This window comes from Macaca nemestrina, chromosome 2 (assembly GCF_043159975.1).
Source record: "Macaca nemestrina isolate mMacNem1 chromosome 2, mMacNem.hap1, whole genome shotgun sequence".
NCBI lineage: Eukaryota > Metazoa > Chordata > Mammalia > Primates > Cercopithecidae > Macaca > Macaca nemestrina.
In genome coordinates this window covers 36,272,734-36,294,828 of record NC_092126.1, presented here as the reverse complement: position 1 = coordinate 36,294,828, position 22,095 = coordinate 36,272,734, and the positions used below count along the sequence as shown (strand labels likewise).

General features: G+C 39.1%; 1 protein-coding gene and 1 long non-coding RNA gene across 7 annotated transcripts in view; one reads left to right on the top strand and one right to left on the bottom strand.

Moving 5' to 3' along the window:
- LOC105469878 (DNA topoisomerase II binding protein 1) overlaps positions 1-22,095 on the top strand; it is a 65,969-nt gene that overhangs the window by 22,109 nt on the left and 21,765 nt on the right. For both annotated transcript variants that reach the window (XM_011721453.3, XM_011721455.3), the window contains exons 13-20: positions 517-728; positions 2,549-2,835; positions 12,301-12,474; positions 12,563-12,672; positions 16,873-16,996; positions 17,585-17,731; positions 17,849-17,951; positions 20,772-20,964. In XM_011721453.3, the coding sequence (XP_011719755.2) occupies positions 517-728; positions 2,549-2,835; positions 12,301-12,474; positions 12,563-12,672; positions 16,873-16,996; positions 17,585-17,731; positions 17,849-17,951; positions 20,772-20,964 (1,350 nt within the window). The remainder of the gene's footprint in view (positions 1-516; positions 729-2,548; positions 2,836-12,300; positions 12,475-12,562; positions 12,673-16,872; positions 16,997-17,584; positions 17,732-17,848; positions 17,952-20,771; positions 20,965-22,095) is intronic.
- Positions 8,571-22,095, bottom strand: part of LOC139361873 (uncharacterized) — a 39,667-nt gene continuing 26,142 nt past the window's right edge. The window contains exons 1-6 of one of the 5 annotated variants that reach the window (XR_011619706.1): positions 20,742-20,848; positions 11,482-17,711; positions 10,533-10,676; positions 9,975-10,071; positions 9,391-9,488; positions 8,667-8,974 (exon numbers count right to left, since the gene is read on the bottom strand). This is a non-coding gene — a long non-coding RNA (uncharacterized lncRNA). Of the gene's footprint in view, positions 8,637-8,666; positions 9,489-9,974; positions 10,072-10,532; positions 17,712-20,741; positions 20,849-22,095 lie in introns of those variants that run through there. The other 4 variants (XR_011619708.1, XR_011619703.1, XR_011619707.1 and 1 more) reach the window with 4 other exon arrangements.

Below are 22,095 nucleotides of genomic sequence, written 5' to 3'. Positions count from 1 at the left end.
AGTTTGAGACCAGGCTAGGCAACATGGTGAAACCCCATCGCTACAAAAAATACAAAAATTAGCCAGATGTGGTGGTTAGGAACTACACCTGTAGTCCTAGCTACCGGGGAGGCTGAGGTGGGAGGATAGCTTGAGCCTGGGAAATGGAGGTTGCAGTGAGCTGTGATTGTGCCACTGCACTCCAGGCTGGACAACATACCAAGACAAGACCCTGTCTCAAAAGGAAGTAATTTTGCTGTCGGTTCTTTGTATGTCTAATTATGCATAATTGTCTAATTGTCTAAAAACATAATACGTCTAATTATGTTTTTATAAAAAATTTGTTACAGCAATACATTTTTACCCTAGAGTAAGCATTTGTAAGGGGATTAGCTTAATTTCAGATAGAATAAACCAACTTTTAATCAGTATTTTTTTTTATACTTACATGATCTCTAATCACACAAATTTTGTTCTTAAGTGTTGCGAGTGAATTGTATATGTGACCATTTCCACTTCTTTAAATATAAATTTCAGTGTTCAAGAATACTTTGTTCGCAAATCCAATGCAAAGAAAGGCATGTTTGCCAGTACTCATCTTATATTGAAGGAACCTGGTGGCTCTAAATATGAAGCTGCAAAGAAGTGGAATTTACCTGCAGTTACTATAGCTTGGCTGTTGGAGACTGCTAGAACGGGAAAGAGAGCAGACGAAAGCCATTTTCTGATTGAAAATTCGTCTGAAGAAGGTTAATACTTTTATTCTGTTATTTTATATATATTTACAACTGGATGGTTTCTGGGATATAAACATGCCAATGCTTGTGTTTAGAAAAGGTCATTGATTTTCGCTTTTCACATTGGGTGCAGTGAGGGTCTCAGTGTTTGAAGTCTAAAGATGTAAGCCTGGCTCCTATTTATTGTTGATTCCTTCGATGGCTCACAGTAACATACCATGTAATTAATGTGCTCTCTCTCCTCTTATCTTTGGGCTTCTGCATGTTTCCTGTAGACCACCTCACAGTTGCCAGCTCTTCCTTCTTATCTTTCAGTTCTCAGCTAAGATACCACTTTCACTGGGAAGCCTTTCTTTTTTTTTTTCTTTTTTTTTTTTTTAATTATTATTATACTTTAAGTTCTAGGGTGCTTTTGCACAACATGCGGGTTTGTTACATATATACATGTGCCATGTTGGTTTGCTGCACCCATTAATTCGTCATTTACATTAGGTATTTCTCCTAATGCTATCTCTCCCCCACCCCCGTACCCCACAACAGGCCCCGGTGTGTGATGTTTCCCGCCCTGTGTCCAAGTGTTCTCATTGTTCAATTCCCACCTATGAGTGTGAACACGCGGTGTTTGATTTTCTGTCTTGTGATAGTTTGCTCAGAATGATGGTTTCCAGCTTCATCCATGTCCCTACAAAGGACATGAATTCGTCCTTTTATATGGCTGCATAGTATTCCATGGTGTATATGTGCCACATTTTCTTAATCCAAATCCAATCTATCATTGATGGACATTTGGGTTGGTTCCAAGTCTTTGCTGTTGTGAATAGTGCCACAATAAACATACGTGTACATGTGTCTTTATAGTAGCATGATTTATAATCCTTTGGTTATATACCCAGTAATGGGATCACTGAGTCAAATGGTATTTCTAGTTCTAGATCCTTGAGGAATCGCCACACTGTCTTGGGAAGCCTTTCTTGACTCACTAAGTATGGCCTTTGTCTTGGTGTAATGTTTTGTTTCACCATGACACTCTGTATCATCCCTTTTATCTCTTACCTCGGTGTTATAATGGTGGTTTATTTTGTGTCTCCCTGCTAAATTATAAGTTCCAGAAAGGCAGTGAACATGCATGTCTTGTGAATTCTGTATTTCCCGTGTCTAACACTAGGCCTGGCATGGAGTAGCTATCTAATAAGTTTTTTTGTTAAATGTTGAAAACAGGTGGAAGGCAGAGGTGGAAGAATACAGTACCCTCTCTTGTAAGATAATAGCATTCCTGGGCAAACTTCAGGGGCATATCAGCAGCTTGGGAACACCTCTCAGAGTCATTACTTATTTTGCCAGACAGACTGGTAATTTTATGACTGAGGCTAAGTGATGTTTAGGTCGTATTAAAATTTGATTAAGGGCTTTCCAAAACTTTACTGTAGTTAACTCTGAGTAATTCAGATTTTCTTTGTAGCCTGTCATTGACTAGAAAGACATTCACTGATACAATTTTTGGCAAATAGGCTTATTGAGACATAGCAAGATGAAACAGGAAATCTATTTTTAGTTTTTCAGTTAATGTGCTTGTCTAACTCAACATATATTTAATGCATAATCTGGTTTGTTTCTTGGAAAGTAGGTATATAATTTTGTCATTTAAAGTGTACTGAGAATTGACATGAAAACTAACAGTTAGATTGGGATGACAAGGTAGATGGATCACTTGAGCCCAAGAGTTATGCAAGAAAGAAAGGAAATAAAACAGATGTAAAACATTACTTCTTGTGTACTGGAAAAAAGTGGGCATTAGTGGCTCATATTTGTTTCTTTTCATTTTAAATCTCTAGAACGAAGTTTGGAAACAGAAATAACAAATGGAATCAATCTAAATTCAGATACTGCAGAGCATCCTGGCACACGCCTGCAAACTCACAGAAAAACCGTCATTACACCTTTAGATATGAATCGCTTTCAGAGTAAAGCTTTCCGTGCTGTGGTCTCACAACATGCCAGACAGGTTTCAGCCTCCCCAGCAGTAGGACAACCACTTCAGAAGGAGCCCTCACTACACCTGGATACACCATCAAAATTCCTGTCCAAGGACAAACTCTTCAAGCCTTCCTTTGATGTGAAGGTAAGGTTTATAGGCAATGGTCCCAGAGTTAACAGTTTTACCGTTTATAAAGTTAAAGCACCAAATTCAGCATCACCTCTAAAGTGTAGTAGTAAATTTTCCAGAGACATTGGCAAGTAGATTTTTGTTATTGCGTTTGAATGTTTTGAGTCCCAAAATACATTTAGGGTTAAGGTAAGAGCTATAGATAAATATGGTGTGAAATTAGGACATCTGGGTTCAAGTACTAGATCAATCTTGAACTGTATGACTAGGCCGATCATTTAACATACCTGAGCTTCAGTTTGTTTCTTCATACAAAGAAGATAATAGTTGCTCTGAAAATTCATAGATTATAAAGATCAAATGATGAAATCACTTTATAAACTATAAAATGTAAACACACTGCTACTTTATATGTTGGTTCTCAGAGTACAGCCACGATTTGCCTTCTGAAAATGTGTGTGTATCACCTTACTTGAATTGTTTCCTGTAAAGACATGAGTTAAGTCTGTGTTTTAGTTTGATCTCCTGAGCAGTATAGTATGGCTCCCTTTCTGAAAAATTTGTTTGCAAATCAGGGGCTAATAAAATCTTCCATATGATTTTCTTTTATTTTCCAAAGCTGATTTTCATCACTATTTCTTTAGTAGCTTTTGACGTCTTAAGTGGCTGTTCAAACCGTTGTCTATGATTTCTTTATCTACAAACCTTTGCAGAATTATTTTACTCATTTGTCTGTTGATATTTTTGCTTGTAGGGTATTTAGAAGCAATATTTTAATAATTTTTATTAGTGTGTTTTGGAGCAGACTTACTAAAAAGTTTACAGATTATTCATATTCAGAAAATAAATATTAACTGATATCCAGGACATTTTCCCCAAGCTAATTTATGTCTTTATTTTTGGTGAGAATTCCAGTGACCCACATGAAAAAAAAAGTCTTTACTATTAAACTCAAAATTCTAAGTTTTCACATGAAATCTCTTCTGAGGTAACATTTTGTACTGTGATTAATACTCAGGTCCATATCCCTTAAGAAATAAAGGAAAATCAGTCTTGGGAACTGTGAGGTGTAGGATCAAGTCTCTTCTTTGTCCCCTACTGCCTTTTAAAAGCAAGTCAACCTCTTTCGGCTTCATTATTCTCATCTGTAAAATCCAGATGATCTCTGAAGTCTCATAACTCACAGACTCTCCGAAGAGCAAATGTAATAATATTAGTAGGCAAGAAAACAGTAGAAATATTTTCAGTCATTGAGACCATTCTTATGTAGATACTTTGCAATAAAAGTTTTGCAGTGGAAAGCTGATAGTTCTGAATAGTGTGAGTACAAAAAGCACATTTAAAGATTTTATTGTTTAGAGTCATAATATTGAGCAGTGTTTTTTCTCCTTTTTCTTTCTTTTTTGATGGCACATAAATAATGCTTCATCTTATAATCAGTGGTTCTTCAAACTGATATAATATGGTATATTGAATTATTTACTGAAAACATGAAAGGGCCTATGGAATAATCACAAAATTGACCATCTCTTAGGCCTCACCTTCCCTCCCCACCAAAAAATTCACCTCTTATTTAAAGTTAATTTTTAATTAATATACATCAGAGCAGTCCAATAAGTATACTGCTAATGAAATATCAAGGTTAATCATTGGGAAGCCACTATACACGTTCAGATAGAGACCATGGTCAGCACTGTAAACACTTCCTTGTGGCTCCATCACTGCTTCCTCCCTAAAGTATACTCCTGACTTCTAACCCTATTGTTTTGTTATGCTTGTTTTTGACTTTTAAATATATGGTATCAGAGTATGTATTTTTTTGAGTCTGCTTTTTTAAAATTGTTCTTTAACCCTTATTTAGATGTGTCTGTTTTGCTACATGCAAATATAGTTCATTTATTTATTCCTTTGTATGGATATACCGAATTTACATTTCCAGTGTACTGTTGATGGGCATTTAGTTGGTTACTGGTTTTTTGCCCTTACAAAATAATTTCACTGTGAGCATTCTTGTGCGTGTCTCTTGGAGTCTATGTGTGTGTATTACTATGTGGTATATACCTAGAAGTGAAATTGTTGGGTTCTATTTCAGCTTCAGTAGAGAACGACAGATTTTTTGCCAAAGTGATTATACGAATTTATGCTTCCACCAGTAGTGTGTTGAGTGTACCCAATGTTCCTCATCTTTGCTGATACTTGCTATTATAAGCTGTTTTATTTCATTTTGTACTTCAAAATAATTTCTAACTTACAAAAAGTTGCAAAATAAAAATGGTACAAGGGGCTGGGTATGGTGGCTCACATCTGTAATCCCAGCACTTTGGGAGGCTGAGGTGGGAGCATCACTTGAGACCAGGAGTTCTGGACGAGCCTGGGCAAAATAGCAAGACCCCCATCTCTAACAATTTTTTTTTTTTTTTTTTGAGACTGAGTCTGGCTCTGTCGCCCAGGCTGGAGTGCAGTGGCCGGATCTCAGCTCACTGCAAGCTCCGCCTCCCGGGTTTACGCCATTCTCCTGCCTCAGCCTCCCGAGTAGCTGGGACTACAGGCGCCCGCCACCTCGCCTGGCTAGTTTTTTTTTGTATTTTTTAGTAGAGACGGGGTTTCACCGTGTTAGCCAGGATGGTCTCGATCTCCTGACCTAGTGATCCGCCTGTCTCAGCCTCCCAAAGTGCTGGGATTATAGGCTTGAGCCACCACGCCCGGCCAATTTTTTTTTTTTTTAATTAGCTGGGCTTGGTGGAGTGCACCTGTAGTCCTAGGTACTCAGGAGGCTGAGGTGGCAAGATGGCTTGAGCCCAGGAGTTTGAGGCTGTAGTGAGCTATCCTACCACTGTACTCCAGCCTGAATGACAGAGCAAGACCCTGTCTCAAAAAGAAATAAGTACAAGGATGGCTGGACATAGTGGCTCGTGCCTGTTATCCCAGCACATTATGAGGCTGATCAGGGGTAGATCACTTGAGGCAGGAGTTGGACACCAGCCTGGGCAACATGGTGAGACCCCACATCTACAAAAAGTTGGAAAAATTAGCTGGGCATGATGATGCATACCTCTTCCTACTTAAATGGTATTCTTTATTATTTGTCAGTTTTCAATTATGTTTTTGGCTCCCACTAATTGCCTGTATAGAAGATTTTATTCTGTTTCCCCCTTTTCTCTCTTCTGTTTTTCATTGCATATTTTTTTACTTTGTCAGGAGGAAAAATATATTTTTTCAACCCACAGACCCCACCCTTGTTTTGGTCTTAACTCTATAATCAAATATATGAAATAGTACTCTTCTTTTTGAAGCTTTCCTGTCAGCTTTGGTATGATGAAGTTCATTTTCTAGTAGGTTCCTCAGGAATCTGTGTGTACACTTGTGTACAGTATTCCTTGAGTTATGCATGTTCATAACTTTTACTATGGCCTTGTTTCTTCTACAGATTGTTTGGATGTACTATTCTTAGTTTGCTGGTTTTTTTCTTGAGTTTCCTGAAAACGCTCTTCCACTACTGCCTTGCTTTGTGTGTGTTGTTTTTGAAAAAAACTGATGCCAATCTAATTAAATTATCTTGTCTTTGTAAGTTATTTCATCTTTTTGCCTGGAGGTCATGTGGATTTTTCTTTTATCTTTTTTTTTTTTTTTTTTTTTTAAGACACAGTCTCGCTCTGTCACCCAGGCTGGAGTGCAGTGGCACGATCTCGGCTCGCTGCAACCTCTGCCTCCCGGGTTCAAGCGATTCTCCTGCCTCAGCCTCCCGAGTAGCTGGGATTACAGGCATGCGCCACCATGCCTGGTGAGTTTTTGTATTTTTAGTAGAGACGGGGTTTTGCCATGTTGGCCAGACTGACCTTGAACTCCTGATGTCAAGTGATCTGTCCACCTTGGCCTCCCAGAGTGCTGGGATCACAGGCATGAGCCACAACGCCTGGCCTTTCCTTTTATCTTTGAACTCAAATAGTTTTACGAGGATGTCTAGATGTCAAGAATTCTCAATCATTTGAAATCAGTTTTCTACAATACATGGTAGGTTTTAAAATTTGATTCTTTTCAAATTTTTGGTCTGAGAGATGAGAAAAATGGAGTTGCCAATCAACTGAGTTGAACAGAACAGGTTGGGATTGGAGCCTAAAGATGAAGAGTTCACATGTTAGACACATTAAGTTGGAGATGCCTGTTAGATATCCAAGTAGTTGTTAAATAGGCAGTTGCAAATAAAGCTGGAAGTTTGAGGAATGGTTTGGGCTGGAGATAAAAATTTGGGGTTCTGAGTTTGTAGGTAATATGTAAAGCCATGTGAGGACAGATGCCAAGAGAACAGGAGAAGGCGAAGAAAGGAAAGAGGGTTTTTTTTGTTTTGTTTTGTTTTGTTTAAGACAAGGTCTCGCTGTGTCATCCAGGCTGGAGTGTAGTGGCATGATCATAGCCCATTACAGCCTTGACCTCTGGACTCAAGCAATACTTCTACCTCTGCCTCCAAAGCAACTAGGACTTCAGGTGCATGTCACTATACCTGGCTAATTTTTAATTTTTTTGTAGATACGGGGATCTTACCACACTGCCCAGGCTGGCCTTAAATTCCTGGACTCAAGCAATCCTCCTGCCTTGGCCTCCCAAAGTGTTGGGATTATAGGTGTGAATCAACATGCCCAGCTGAAGAAAAGAGCTCTAAGGAACACCTTGAGGTGCTCACCTTTAGAGGAGGAACCAGCAAAGGAGACTGAGAAGGAGCTATAAGAGAGGAGGAAAGCCTAGAGATTATTTTAGAAGCCAAGTATTTCAAAGAGGGAGGAGGGGTTAACTATGTCCAGTACTGCTCAAAGATCAAGAAAGGTGAGAATAGAAAATTGGCCAGTGGATTTAGCATTATGGAGGTCAATGGTGTCATCATAACATTAAGGGTTTTGGTGGCATGATGGAGATGGAAGTTGGTGTGGGTTCATAAAGAAATGAGAAGAATGGGAGACATTGAATGTAAACAATGATTTTTGAAGGAGTCTTGCCATAAAGGGGAGCCAAGAAAATGGAGTTGTAGTTATGGGGCAAAGTAGGGTCAAAAGAATGTTGTTTTCTTTTTAAGGTAGAAGAAATAGCCAGGCTCAGTGGCGCTTGCCCATAATCCCAGCACTTTGGGAGCCCAAGACGGGAGGATCACTTGAGTCCCAAGAGTTCAAGACAAATCTGGGCAACATGGCAAGACCCTGTCTTTACAAAATACACAAAAATTAGCTGGGCATGGTGGTGCACGTCTGTAGTCCCAGCTAGTTGGGAGGCAGAGGCAGGAGGATTGCTTGAGCCCAGGAGATAGAGGATGCAGTGGGCAGTGATCATGCCGCTGCACTCCCGCCTGGGTGACAAACTGAGATGCTGTCTCAAAAAAAGAAGAAGAAGAAATAACTATATGCCAGTGTAACTGCCAGTAGAGAGCCAATTGATGATGCAGATGAGAGAAGGAAGACTTGCAGGAGGCTTGAGTCTGAGAGGCATTGGGATCTACTTAAGTAGAGGAAAGTACTAGTGGCACGTGTGCTGAAGGCAGATAGAGGTGGTCTGGGAGCTTCTGATTTTTGTATGAGGAATCCTCTAAAATGCTTTGAAGAAATTAAAAAAATTAAAGTTTAGCATATAGAAAGACTATGTTCTTGGCAAAATAGATTTAAGCATCGTCAAGATCTGTAAAGGCATATTAATCTGTTTGCACATTGCTATAAAGAACTACCCCAGACCGAGTAATTTGTTCTTATTTTTATTTTTTTATACTGAGACGGGGTCTTGCTCTGTTGCCCAGGCTGAAGTGTGGTGGCGTGATCTCGGCTCACTGCAATCTCCGCCTGCTGGGTTCAAGCAATTCTCTTGCCTCAGCCTCCCGAGTAGCTGGAATTACAGGTACCCACCACCACACCCGGCTAATTTTTGTATTTTTAGTAGAGATGGGGTTTCACTGTGTTGGGCAGGCTGGTCTCAAACTCCCAACCTCAAGTGATCCACCCACCTCGGCCTCCCAAAGTGCTGGGATTACAGGTGTGAGCCACCACGTCCAACTTTATAAAGGAAACAGGTTTAATTGACTCACAGTTCCACAGACTATACAGGAAGCACCACTGGGGAGGCCTCAGGAAACTTACAGTCATGGTCGAAAGTGAAGGGGAAGTGAACACGTCTTTCATGGCTGGAGGAGGAGGAAAAGATAGCGGGGGGAGATGCCACACACTTTTAAACAACCAGATATCAGCCAGGCACAGTGGCTTACACCTGTAATCCCAGCACTTTGGGAGGCCAAGGTGAGTGGATCACCTGAGGTCAGGAGTTCAAGACCAGCCTGGCCAACATGGCAAAACCGCATCTCTACTAAAAATATAAAAATGAGTTGGGTGTGTTGGCACATGCCTGTAATCCCAGCTAATCGAGAGACTGAAGCAGGAGAATCACTTGAACCAGGAGGTGGAGGTTGCATAGAACCAAGATCGCGCCACTGCACTGCAGCCTGGGCAACAGTGAGACTCCATCTCAAAACAAACCAGGTATCATGAGAACTCATTATCACAAGAACAGCAAGGGAGAAATCCACCCCCATAATCCAGTCACCTGCCACCAGGCTCCTCCTCCATCAATGGGGATTACAGTTCAACCTGAGATTTGGGTGGGCACACAAATCCAAACCATATTGAAAGGTAATGTAGATCCTAGAAAAAAATGCAAGCAGAAACAGTATTTAAAAAATCTGAAAAGAATAATTGCAGGTAGGGAGTAACCCTACCATTTATTAAAACCTCCTGTAAAGTTGCAGTAATTAAAGCAGTGTGTTGTCACCTGAATAATCAAGTTAGTGTATAAGATTATACTCCACAAATAGGGGAATGTATTATGTAATAAAGGTAGTATTCAAATTAGACAACTAGGTAGCCATCTGAGAATACGTTTGTAATTAAAGCTCACACTTTACATCAGAATACTTTTTAGATGATCAACTTTTGGGGTTTTCCTTGAAACAGGATCTCCCTTTATCGCTTGGGCTGGAGTTCAGTGGCATCATCATAGCTCACTGCAGCTTCGACCTCCTGGGCTCAAGCAGTCCTCCCACCTCAGCCTCCTGAGTAACTCAGACTACAGGTACATGACACTGTGCCCAACTAATTGTATTTTTTGGAGAGGTAGAGTCTCACACTCACCATGTTGCTCAGGCTGGTCTAGAACTCGTGGGCTCAAGCAGTTCTGCCTTGGCCTCCCAAAGTGTTGGAATTACAAGCGTGAACCACCATACCCAGCCTAGATGATCAGATATTTCAACATAAGAAATGAAGCCATAAAAATTCCCAAACATGTCATGAATTTGTTTTTAAAATAATCCTAGTGTGGGGAAGGCCTAACTATAACATACACTCCAAAAGAAATAGAAGATTTGTATGAATTTGACAGCATTAAAAATTCTGTGAGTGTGATGGCACATGCCTATAGTCCCAGCTGACGTGGGAGGATTGCTTGAGCCCCAGAGGCAGAGGTTGCAGTGAGCTAAGATCGAGGATGGAGCCACTGCACTCCATTCTGGGCAAGAGAGCAAGACCCTGTCTCAAAAAACAAAACAAATTCTCCAGCCAGGCACGGTGACTCACACCTGTCATCCCAGCACTTTGGGAGGCCAAGAAGAGAAGATTGCTTGAACCTAGGAGTTTGAGACCAGCCTGGGAAAGATGGCAAGACCCTGTCTCTATGAAAAATTTTAAAATTACCTGAGCACAGGGTTGTGCATCTGGAGTCCCAGCTACCTGGGAGGCTGAGGTGAGAGGATCCCTTGAACCTAGGAGTTAGAAGCCATAGTGATGTATAATCATGCCACTGCACTCCAGTTTAGGTGACAAAGCAGGACTCCATCTCTAAAAAACAAAAGGCTCCATGGCAAAAATTTGACAAATGATAAATTGAAAGTAAATACACGGATGTTATATCACAGTTGATACATGCACATATAAATTCATACAAATGAATATAAAAGTTATTCATACAAACAATTAAAAAAAAAAAAAAGACTAACAACCCAGTGGACAAATGGGAAAAGGATAGGAGCAGATAGTTGTCACAAAAAATTAGATATAAATATATATATATAGCCAGGCGCGGTGGCTCACACCTGTAATCCCAGCACTTTGGGAGGCAAAGGCAGGCGAATCACAAGGTCAGGAGTTCGAGATCTGCCTGACCAACATGGTGAAACCCTGTCTCTACTAAAAATACGAAAAATTAGCCAGGCATGGTGGCGCATGCCTGTAGTCCCAGCTACTCGGGAGGCTGAGGCAGGAGAATTGCTTGAACCCAGGAGGCAGAGGTTGCAGTGAGCCGAGATCGCGCCATTGTACTCCACCCTGGGCAACAGAGCAAGACTCCGTCTTAAAATACACACACACACACACACACACACACACACACACACACACACACACACAAAGATATTTAACCTCATTCAGTATAAAGGAGTAGAAAATTAAAGCATACAGATAAAATTTTTTAGTCATCAGATTGTCGAAAAGGAAAAATCTGATTACTGTGTTATCAAGCACATTTGGAAAATACACACACTCATACTTTGCTCATGAAAATGTCAACATTGGTAGATACATGTTGGTCTTGTTTTTTTAGGTTTTTTTTTGTTTTGTTTTTTGTTTTAAAGAAATGGGGTCTCACCGTGTTTGCCAGACTGGTCTCAAACTCCTGGCCTTGAGCCATCTTCCTGCTTCAACTTTTCTGGAGTAGCTGAGATTACTGCCAGGAGCTACTGCACTGGGCTGGTAGATACATTTTGCTTAAAAGGTTTCCTTTACTCTTGTATGTGCAAAATGGTTTGTGTACAAGGTTATTCATTGCATCATTATACTAGCAAAAGATTGTTAACCTAAAGCTTATCAGTTGTACACAGGGTAAATACATTCTGATACATACGTGGAATACTGTACACATGCAAAAGAGAATGAGCAAGCCATCCGGACAACAGTAGCTTCCTTTCAGGAGGGAACTGTTGGTGGCTTTAGAACAGGAATGTATTTTGAACTTTTGAAGATTTTTTTTTTTTTTTGTAATTCTCAGCTCGTTTTGACTTTCTAACCTTCTTTATAATTCATTTCTTGATTATATCCATCGTTGCTTGTTTGCTTCCTTCTGAGTTTATTTGTTTTGTTTTGTTTTTTTGTTTTTTTTTCAAATTCTAAGATTCAGGTAAGAGGCAAGCACTGCTGAAAATGTAAGCTTGTTAGTCTCTTTGAACCAATTTGCTGGACAGTATGGAATTTTTGTTCACAGTATATAGATTTGATCAGTTTATTCTTTTTATTGTTATTTGGAGGAAAACTAGAGGAGGTTAAACTGTAACCCATTAATTTTAAGGATTCTCCCCCTTCTCTCTCTTTACCCCTCTCTCCTCCTCTTTATTTTTCCTGTCCTATTAACCCATCTTGCTTCTCTCTCTCTCTTCGTTTCTCCTTCTCGCTCTCTCCTTCATATGTATAGGATGCACTTGCAGCCTTGGAAACTCCAGGACGTCCCAGCCAACAGAAAAGGAAACTGAGTACACCGCTCTCAGAAGTTATTGTCAAAAACTTGCAACTTGCTTTGGCAAATAGCTCTCGAAATGCTGTCTCTCTTTCTGCCAGCCCTCAGCTGAAAGAGGCCCAGTCAGAGAAGGTAGGATTAGTTCTCTTATTAAAAGGAAGTTTTAGATAACATTTCAGACAATAATGACTGATCTGTTTCTTTTATTTTCCATGGACAGGAAGAAGCCCCAAAGCCACTTCACAGAGTAGTGGTATGTGTTAGTAAAAAACTCAGTAAGAAGCAGAGTGAACTAAATGGGATTGCAGCCTCTCTAGGAGCAGATTACAGGTAGTTGGCACATCTTTCTGTTTCATGGTAATATGACTGAAATTTATAAGGAAACCTAAAGCTATTGTGAGCATCTACAAGGAAATGTTTATTTTGTTGTTTCATGTGTCTTTATCTACAAAATCTCTCCAGTTGATTTTTAATTTACCACATCTGTTGAAAATAGCCTCTCACATTTCGGTTCACTCATATATATATATATAAAATGTATATTTTTTAGGGTATGCACAACAAACATTGGAGAACCTATTTGGTGCCACTATTCTAGAAACTTGGGATCCATGAATGATCAGTATAGCTTAAAAGAATCCCTGTGTTCAAGGAGTTTAGAGTCTATTAATAGTAATACATCTGGATCTGAGATTAAGTTTATTTTTACTAGTGATTTTTCAGATTAGAGTTCTCTGGGAGTAGTACTAAGTACTCTGGCAGCCCTCCTTTATTAAGATAGTCTTTTTTGAGCATGTTTTAATTATCTTTTTTTTTAAGACTTTGGAGACTTAAATTATCAGATTTTTCTTCAGTCAACCTGACAGCCTAACCTAAAGACAGATTTCTAGCACAAATGGCATCAGTATCCAGAATTGAGAATCTCTTCCCTATTTCAGCCAGTCCTGAGTTGACTGTACTCCCCCACTATCTGTAATGCTTACTTTGTTGATAACTTGTGTTCAGCCATTCATAGATAGCATAAGAATTTGTTTAACAAATGATGAACCATTTCAGGAATATGATTAGTTTCACCTTCCCTTTTGGTAACTCTTATTTCAGTTTGTTTTCTGTTTGATAAAGAAATTAGGACAGGAAAATATAGAAGTAAAATTAATCTGTAATAGATATAAGCATCTTAGTGTTTGGTACATCCATTTGAAATAGTGCAGCTCTTCTACAGTATATTTGTATTACCTATTATGAATTATTATGTAATGTTATCTATTATTATCTAATTACCTATTATGTTACCTATTGCCAGTTGCTGAGTATTATCTCATTTCATTCTCATAGTAGCCCCACAAGGGATGTGTGTATATTTTTTTCCCTCAAAATTGAATGTTTCCTTGTATATTCTGTTTTGATGTAGACATAAGACTTTCAAGGGAACATATAGGATGTATGTTTTTATACGATTTAAAATGCCAGTCCTCTCAGTATAAAAAATATAATTTATTACTGAAATTCCTTAACAGAATTGAACCAGTATATTGCATTAAAGTTTATATTAAATCTTTTCCTGAAATGGATTGGTAATTGGTAATTGATAAAAGGGAAGAGCCTTTTAATATGCAGAAGTTATGATATTTATGTATTCATAGAGTAAGCAGTTTTCAAGTGAAGTTGTTCCAAATGTTCCCTTTCTTGATCTAGGACCAGACTGTCCCAAAGAGATCATCCAATACTGTCTTCTGCCTTCAGACAGTTAAACATGTAGGCCAGATCTTTACAACACATCAGATACAGCATCTTCATTTTATTACAAATATTTGTGTAACATTCCCTCTATTAAAATGAAATTTATAAATATAACCTACCTACTTTTATAATTTAAAAAAGCGGCAGGCAGTACAGCACTCTGTGATGCATAGGAGAAATAGAAGGTGCATAATATAGAAAAGATACATGTTCAGTTATGTAATGCCTAAGGCTGACTACACTAGAAAACGATGGAGTATTAATACGTTTGTATACCTATGTAAAGTCACCACAAATCCAACAGTCCCAAGGCTGAGACCAATCTGGGGGCTCAGATATCATGAGTAGCAGTGGTCTTCCATGAGTTTATACAGTAGTCACCTTTTTGGAATATTAGCGTGTATTAAAACTGCAAAACAAAAAAAGTGTTTATATGTCAAACAGGTTCTAGGCTCATCTAATTATAAACCACTTTTTTTACATACGTAAATTTGTCGGGACATTAGAATATCATGCAAGATATGAGATAATTATATGCATGACTGTTCCCCAGAATGTCCAGCATCCTGTACCTTACCCACTGCATGCTAGTAGCACCTTCCAACATACAAACACACATTGTAAGAACCAAAATCACCCTCACAAATGTCCAGAATAACCCCTGAAGTAACACTTTTGCTGAAACCACTGATGTAGACCAAGGGTGGATGGGCTGGTTCATCTGTTTTTGTAAGTGAAGTTTTATTGGAATACAGCAATGCCTTTTCACTTACAAATTGCCTATGGCTGCTTTCACATACGAGACAAAAGTTGAGCAGTTGCAGAAGAGATTGTTTGGTCTGCAAAGTCTAAAATATTTACCATCTGGCCTTTTAAGAACAAGTTTGCCAAACCCTGATGTAAACCATCTACAACCACTGACAGTCTGTTCTTGAATGGACTCTGAAGACTGAAACTCATGGTTTCCATATTGTCATAGTGGAGTTGAATAGTAAACCAAATTGATTCAGGCAGAGATACTCCTGTTTTTCTGAATTATCTTGATAATCTACCACTACAGCAGAAAGGGAGACAGTTATTCGGAGGACTAACAAATTAAGTAAGGTGTATTTTTACTGTTATGTTTGAGGATACATGGTCAGTAGGAAATAGAGATTTTTATAATATAATTTAGGAGGCAATAGTACTTCTTACTTCTTATTCTTTTTTTTTTTTTTTTTTTTTTTTTTTTTTGAGAGGGAGTTTCGCTCTTGTTGCCCAGGCTGGTGTGCAATGACACAATCTCGACTCACCACAACCTCTATCTCCCGGGTTCAAGTGATTCTCCTGCCTCAGCCTCCCGAGTAGCTGGTATTATAGGCGTGTACCACCACATCTGGTTAATGCTGTATTTTTAGAAGAGATGGGGTTTCTCCATGTTAGTCAGACTGGTCTCAAACTCCCAAACTCAGGTGATCTGCCCGCTTTGGCCTCCCAAAGTGCTGAGATTACAGGCATGAGCCACCGCGCCCAGCTTCTTAATTCATTTGGCTATTTAAAAAGTTCAGAGATATTCCTTACTTAGAAAATGGAAAACATTAAGTGTCCCTAAGGATAAAATTCTCTTTATTTTGGTGATTGTATTTAGAAATACAATTTTTACTTACCCTTTGGTTTTTACTTGATCTTTCCCAGGTCAAGAGAATATTAAATAGGGGCCAAGTGCGGTGGCTCGTGCCTGTAATCCCAGCACTTTGGGAGGCCAAGGCGGGTGGATCACTTGAAGTTGGGAGTTCGAGACCAGCCTGCCCAACATGGTGAAACCTCGTCTCTACTAAAAATACAAAAATTACCAGGCGGGGTTGCACATGCCTGTAATCCCAGCTGCCTAGGAGGCTAAGACAGGAGAATTGCTTGAACCCACGAGATGGAGATTGCAGTGAGCCGAGATCATGCCACTGCATTCCAGCCTGGGCGACAGAGCAAGACTCTGTCTCAAAAAAGAAAGAGAGAGAATATTGAATAGGAAGAATTGGGAGATCATACCATAATATAATAGTTAAGAGCATGACTTCTGAAGTCAAACTTATCTCTGTCATTTACTTATTGAATATCCTTCAACAGGGGACTGAACCATGTCCCTTAATTATTTTATCTGTAAGATAAATGTAATAATACCAGTGTTAGGATTGTTGTGAGGAGTGGATGAGATAATGATGTATAAAATATATATAGTCTGTTTTGGGGCATACAATGAATAGTGACTGCCAACAACTGGAGGGCAAGTTGGATGCTTTGCAGTTTATCAATTTGAAATACCTTTATGGTTACTGTAAAAGTGATACTCTTTATAAAAGAAAATTGAAACAATTCAGAAAAGCATAAAGAAGAAAGTAATATTTTAAAGAATATTCTTCTAAACCTCTGTCTGCGTTTATGTACCACAGATATATTCATAAAATTTGTCCAAAACGATAACGCCTATCTTCATTTTTTTAACTGTTTTTTTCTTGAGGTGGGGTCTTGCTGTGTTGCCCGGGCTGAAGTGTAGTGTCTGTTCACAGGTGTGATCATAGCGCACTACAGCCTCAAACTCCTGGCCTCAAGTGATCCTCCTGCCTCAGCCTCCTGAGTAGCTGGGACTATAGGCATGTATCACTTGGCTTGAGCCTGTCATTTTAATGGTCTTGTTCACTCTAGTCTGAAAGTTTTGGGAAGGTCAGGATATTCTGTTCATAGTAAATAAGGATCATCTTCAACTAATGTGGATGTTTCTCTTGGTTATTTGTTTTTTTGTATTGGTTATTTCAGGTGGAGTTTTGATGAAACAGTGACTCATTTCATCTATCAAGGGCGGCCAAATGACACTAATCGGGAGTATAAATCTGTAAAAGAAAGAGGAGTACACATTGTTTCAGAGCACTGGCTTTTAGATGTAAGCAGTGCTTTTTTCCCCTCTTTGTTAATTGAAAATATATACAAACATTATTTCAGAGCACTAACTCAGAGATTTCACTCTCAATGGAACTAGAAGCCAGTTTAATAATCTTGGTAAACTACACATTTCAGTTCTTTGGCATCAAAAACTTAAGATCTTTAGTCCTTAAATACTCAACAAATCTTTAATGGATACTCTTTCTAATTCTCCAATTCCTTTTACTAATTAAAAATGTGATATGAATGGAAAGTTTATAATTATTTGGGGAAAATTTAACGTATCAATAGAGTTTAGATCTGTTTCTTTGTTTTTCTGGGTATTCTCTGGAGGGTAATTGATACCTTTGCAAAAGCACAGGAATGGTTTCAGATTTTATACTTCAATGGATAAGACATTTAAAAAGTGAGGACAATTTTTCATTTGTATGATGCACATTTTTCAGTGTAAACTACTTTTCAAACTAATTTTGTGAACTTTTTGCCATCTGACAGTATAATGTATTATTGCTTGTCCTTATCCTACTTAACATCATCTATTCATTAAGATTTTGTCAGTCCTGTCTTAAAGCACACCATTGTATTGCAGTGTGCCCAAGAGTATAAACATCTTCCTGAATCTCTTTATCCACATACTTACAATCCCAAAATGAGCTTGGATATCAGTGCAGTGCAAGACGGCCGACTCTGTAATAGTCGACTACTCTCAGCTGTGTCTGCAACAAAGGATGACGAAGTAAGAGATATGGATGATACATTTACCCCCTTTTAAGCTAAAGGTATAATCATATATTGCTATGAAACCTTATACAGTGGCTTGGTTTGAGAATTTATAATTTTTCTTTTTCAATAGCCAGATCCTTTGATTTTAGAAGAAAATGATGTAGACAATATGGCCACCAATAATAAAGAATCAGCACCATCAAATGGAAATGGAAAGAATGACTCTAAAGGAGGTAAAATTTTATGTTTTAATTAAAAATTTTTTTTTGAGACAGGGTCTCAATTTTTTGTGGAGATGGGTTCTTGTCGTCTTGCCCACACTGGTCTGAAACTCCTGGGCTCAAAGGATCCTCCTGCCTTGTGAGCCACTGTAACCAGCTGTAAAATATGTTTAAATTACTAAATTTCTTTTACAAATGTATGTCTTCCTTTCATACAGAATGCTTCCTTTATATCAGATAGAAAAATAAAATTATTTTCTATGTTGCTAAATACAAGCAAAGCATATATTAGAGGATTGATTTGCAGTCCCATGCTGATCATTAAGTGATAATTTGCAAAGTTTTATGTAGTTTAAGTGTAAAGCTTAGGAAACTTATGAAACTAGAGTTTTATGGAGTTAGTGTGATACAGCCCTAGTCCATTAAAGGTAGGTGAAGTTGGTGATTTTTTAAAACTCTGGTCTTTGGTCCAGTTATTTTGAGTGATTTTCAAAAAGTTTTCTTATATGTACAATATATTTTAACATATTCACATGGTTTTAAAGATATAAAAAGACATAGGGAGAGTTTCTTCCACCCTTATTCTCCAGCCCCCCAGTGTTATTAGTTCCTTATGTATCCTTCTAAGCTATTTTATGCATATATAGCGATAAATATGTTTTTCCCCCATTTAAAAAAAAAAAAAAAAAACCGCCACACATAAATGGTGGACTACTATACGTGCTATTTCATACCCTGACCTTTTTGTTACCTTGGGTAGTGTTTTTTATCAGTAGATAACTAGGAGCTTCTTTAGTCTTTTTCTTTCTTTCTTTTCTTCCTTCCTTCCCTCGCTTTCCTTCTTGTCCCCCTTCCTCTCCTTTCCCTCTTCCCTTCCTTTCCCTTTCCTTCTTTCTTCCCTTTTCTTTTTTTTTTTTTTTTGAGACGGAGTCTCGCTCTGTCGCCCAGACTGGAGTGCAGTGGCCGGATCTCAGCTCACTGCAAGCTCCGCCTCCCGGGTTCACGCCATTCTCCTGCCTCAGCCTCCCGAGTAGCTGGGACTACAGGCGCCAGCCACCTCGCCCGGCTAGTTTTTTGTATTTTTTAGTAGAGACGGGGTTTCACCGTGTTAGCCAGGATGGTCTCGATCTCCTGACCTCGTGATCCGCCCGTCTCGGCCTCCCAAAGTGCTGGGATTACAGGCTTGAGCCACCGCGCCCGGCTTCCCTTTTCTTTCTTTTTGGGCAACTGTATTGTATTATATTCATCATGAATGGTCCCACTTTGTTTAGGCATCTGTTCTTAATAGGTATTTGGGTTATTTCTACTTTCTTGCTTTTATAAATAGTACTGCACTGAATAACCTTATATATGGATGTCTTTTTAATAGATTAATATGTTCTATTTTCCTTACTCATTCTAACCTACCAAAGCTTTCCCTATGACTTACCTATTTGGTTAGTCTCACTCTGTTCATTCCAAAAGTATTTAATACTTCAGAGTTTAGGCTTTAAAGAAACCAAAGGTAAATACAGTTGTCTTGTCCCTTGGTATCCGTGTGGTATTGGTTCCGAGGACTTACCTCAGGTACCAAAATCCACAGATGTTTAAGTCCCTTATGTATAAAATGACAGGATTTGAATTTAACCAATACACACCCTCCTGTATACTTTAAATCATCTCTAGATTACTTATAATACCTAATACACTGTAAACATTTTATAAATAGTTGTTATATTTTATTTTTTTACTGGTACTTTTAATTGTGATATTTTTCATTTTTATGTCTTTAAAGTATTTCTGATCCATACTTGGTTGAATCCATGCATGCAGAACTGGCGGATGTGGAGGGGTGGCTATATTTTGTGGTCTGTGTTTTCAAGAGCCTTTAGGGAGTCTAGGCACAGTGGCTCACACCTGTAATCTCAGATCTTTGGGAGGCCAAGGCAAGAGGATTGCTTGATGCTAGGAGTTCCAGACAAGCCTGGGCAACATAGTGAGACCTTGTCTCTACAAAAAATTTAAAAATTAGCCAGGCTTGGTGGTGTACAACTGTAGTGCCAGCTACTCAGGAGGCTGAGGCTGGAGGATCACTTGAGCCCAGGAGTTAGAGGTTATAATGAGCTATAACCATACCACTGCAGTCCAGCCTGGGCCACAGAGCAAGACCCTGTCTCTAGAAAATTAAAAGAATCTTTGGGAAAAATCAGACACATGCACAAATGACTGTAATGCATCTCAGAGTGTAGTATATACCATAAGAGTTAGAAGCAGGCAGGGAGCTTTACAGAGGGATAATCACTACAGGTCTTGATGAAATGTCTTTGAAGGGGGACAGGCACAGTGGCTTACGATGTAATCCTGCACTTTGGGAGGCTGAGGTGGGCAGATCACCTGAGTTCTGGAGTTCAAGACCAGCCTAGCCCATGTGGTGAAACCCCGTCTCTACTAAAAAATAGAAAAATTAGCCAGGCATGGTGGCAGGCACCTGTAATCCCAGCTACTTAAGAGGCTGAGGCAGGGAGAATTGCATGAACCTGGGTGGTGGAGGTTGCAGCGAGCCGAGATCGCGCCACTGTCCAGCCTGGGTGACAGTGCAAGACTGTCACCAAAAAAAAAAAAAAGTCTTTGAAGGGCTTCCTAGTTACTTCATATACAGTGCTTGTGGTAAGGGCTGCTTTTTATGTTCTACAGTATTCATAGTCTTAGTACATTACTATAGCCTGTAGTTAGTATTCAGTAAATGTTAAGTCAATAAGTTTGTGTTCAACCAGGTCTAAACAAAATAGTTAATGTAAGATATGGTCAGAAAGAGAAACTTACCTTGAATGGTGTATTTGTGTTTGTTTCAAGTTCTGACACAGACCTTAGAGATGAGAGAGAACTTTCAGAAGCAGTTACAGGAGATAATGTCTGCAACATCAATAGTGAAACCCCAAGGGCAGAGGACTTCCCTTTCAAGAAGTGGTTGTAACAGTGCATCTTCAACACCTGACAGCACTCGCTCTGCTCGCAGTGGACGAAGTAGAGTCCTAGAGGCACTGAGGTGTGTACCTGTCACTGATGGCAGAAAAACTAGATGACTTGAGAGAAAGGATTTATGCACCTGCTGCTGACTCAATTCCATGAGCTTGGCCTAATTTAGTTTAGTTTTGTTTTTTTCCCCAATATGCAGTAAAAGCAGAAATGTAAAATATCAAGACTAGTGAAGGGGTTATATGCCTAGGCCTTATTTAGCCCAAACAATAAATATTATATTCCAGTATTATCTATTGCTTTTGGCTTTCTGCTGACTAGATTTTTCGTTCTAGCTTGTCCTTCCGTCCCTTGCTCCCAGCAGTTCTAGACTTCTTACTCGGAGGTGGCAGCAGACATGGAGGTTTGTCTTACAGCAGCACCTGCTTCACAGTGAGGCATGATTGATACTTTTTATTATCTCTGTTGAGAAAGAAATGATTTTCAGATCTAATTTGCCTCAATGGATTCAGTAGGCAGTTCTCTCTGTCTACTAATACACTAATATTGAATAGTATTTGTATTAAACAATAAGTACATATATTTTTTTTCAGTCTTTTTCTAATGCAATATATAAAATTTTAAAGTTATTTTTGTTGGAATTTTGCATGCATTTTGTATTTTGCTTGTAAAATTTATCTTCTAGAAAAGGTGATTACAGTTTTTAGTGTGATGTGACTTAAGCTCAGTTGCATAACTTCATCTTTTTCGTGATAGAAGAAAAAATCTATAATTGTGTGATAAGAATTATGGAACTTGGGGCCGGGCGCGGTGGCTCAAGCCTGTAATCCCAGCACTTTGGGAGGCCGAGGTGGGCGGATCACAAGGTCAGGAGATCGAGACCATCCTGGCTAACACGGTGAAACCCCGTCTCTACTAAAAAATACAAAAAACTAGCCGGGCGAGGTGGCGGGCGCCTGTAGTCCCAGCTACTCGGGAGGCTGAGGCAAGAGAATGGCGTGAACCCGGGAGGCGGAGGCTGCAGTGAGCTGAGATCCGGCCACTGCACTCCAGCCTGGGTGACAGAACAAGACTCCGTCTCAAAAAAAAAAAAAAAAAAAAAAAAAAAAGAATTATGGAACTTGTATTTTCAATTGACTAATTGAATTAAGTATAAGATAAACTAGCATTTATCTTATGCTAACTGTGTATTACATGAGGC